Source organism: Condylura cristata, unplaced genomic scaffold (genome assembly GCF_000260355.1).
Source record: "Condylura cristata isolate star-nosed mole 26May11 unplaced genomic scaffold, ConCri1.0 scaffold00050, whole genome shotgun sequence".
Lineage (NCBI taxonomy): Eukaryota > Metazoa > Chordata > Mammalia > Eulipotyphla > Talpidae > Condylura > Condylura cristata.
Genome location: NW_004567151.1, coordinates 1959949 through 1961718, shown reverse-complemented (window position 1 = coordinate 1961718; position 1770 = coordinate 1959949). Strand labels below are relative to the sequence as shown.

General features: G+C 58.7%; 1 protein-coding gene across 2 annotated transcripts in view; it reads left to right on the top strand.

The window, feature by feature from the left end:
* SYT14 (synaptotagmin XIV) overlaps positions 1–1764 on the top strand; it is a 5002-nt gene extending 3238 nt beyond the window's left edge. Inside the window, exons 2-3 of one of the 2 annotated variants that reach the window (XM_012734212.1) lie at positions 215–271; positions 1440–1764. In XM_012734212.1, coding sequence (XP_012589666.1) covers positions 215–271; positions 1440–1753 — 371 coding nt within the window. In that variant the 3' untranslated portion in view covers positions 1754–1764. The remainder of the gene's footprint in view (positions 1–214; positions 272–1439) is intronic. The other variant, XM_012734213.1, reaches the window with a different exon arrangement.
* Positions 1765–1770: the final 6 nt, after the last annotated feature.

Sequence of the window (1770 nt, the reverse complement as noted above, 5' to 3'; positions counted from 1 at the left end):
TCCCGGAGGGTCCCCCCGCACAGGGCCGCGCCGTCCCCAGACACCCCCGGCCGCCCGGCCGTTCGGCCCCGCTGCCCGACTGAGAGCGCTCGGGTGTGGAGTCCTTCCACCCCGGGAACAGTTTCCGCTTGAATTCTAACCTCCCACCCTCTCTCACCCAGCAATTGACATCTGGTCATTATTTCTTTTACTGCTTCCCACCCCCTGTTGTCAGATGGACTGTTCTGTTGTCTAAAACACTTGATAGGTGGACAGGTTTATATAATCCGAGGTGAGTCCTGTAGAGGCTAATTGGATGTTGTCTTTTCATGCAAAAACAAAATCCCCTCCAACTTGCCAGCACTGAAGCTGTCCACCATGTTGGTTTCCAAAAATACGCACATTTCTTTTATCTGTGGTACTTGCAGTAAAAACGAACGTAGACTGTATCTCTGATTATGGATGATGGTGTTCAGAGTACCGAGCACAGAAGCCAAACTTGTCAAATTGAAGGTTTTCTCTTCTCGTTCATTCTGTTTCGGTTCCTACAACAGAAATAGATGTCCCGCGCGCAGATCGCGACGGTCATTCAAATCGATTGAACTTTTGATGCGAAGTACACATGATGGATTCACATGCTGAAGACCATTTGCATGAGACGAAAGAACCCGAGCGTGCAAATTCTTTGCAGAGAGGGCTGACCTCCCAAATAATCAGGCAGTGAACGGTCACGATTCACTTCAAACACTGATCCTGGTCCACGACTACCGTCGAGATGCCATCCCGAAACCTCCCCGTTAAATTGTGCCCAGGAGGCGCATCCCGGCCGGTGCCGCCCCCGGGCACACGCCCGGCGGACCCTGGCGTGAGAGCAGGAGGCGCTTGGCCCCGGACGTGCGCAGCGCTGAGCCCCCCCCCCCGGAATTGGCGCTGTCCTGGCCCCTCGGTGTTGCCAAAAAATCGATTTAAAAACCACATCCATGCAGAGATTGTTTGGACATTCCATCCCGAGCTGTTCGGATGTCATCTTTGCATCCTCGTCTCCCTCTTCTCCTCGCCATTTGCCTCCATTTCTGTCTGTCTGTCTCTCCTCCTCCTCTGAAAACACAGTGGAATGCTTCACAGTGTCGTGGCTAACCGAGCTTGCTGAGTGTCTCTTGATGCTATGACGTCCTGCTTAGTGAAGCCCCCGCGGGCGGGGCGGGCCGGGGGCGGGGGGCCACGGAGGGGTGCGGGCGGAGGACGGCCGCGCCTCGAGGTCCTGGTGTGTATAGCCCGCAAAGCGGCTGCCCGCCCGGCGCCCCCTCCCCGTACCCATCAGGTCTTAGACGCCTCGAGCGCAAAATGGGATTCGCTGAATCTCCATTGCGCCGACTCCACGCCCCCGTGAGCAGAACCGGCGCCGGCGCTGCCTGGGCCGTGGCCAACGCTGTCTCTGTGTGTCGCCCTCTTGTCTGCAGACACCTACGTCAAGCTGACGCTGCTCAACTCCATGGGCCAGGAGATGTCCACGTGCAAGACCTCGGTGCGCAGGGGGCAGCCCAACCCCGTGTACAAGGAGACCTTCGTCTTCCAGGTGGCCCTGTTCCAGCTCTCGGACGTCACGCTCATCCTGTCGGTGTACAGCAGGCGCAGCATGAAGCGGAAGGAGCTCATCGGCTGGGTCTCCCTGGGCCTCAACAGCTCGGGCCAGGGGGAGCTCAGCCACTGGGCGGAGATGAAGGAGCGCCGCGGCCAGCAGGTGTGCCGCTGGCACGCGCTGCTGGAGTCCTGACCGCGCCCGCGGGCGCG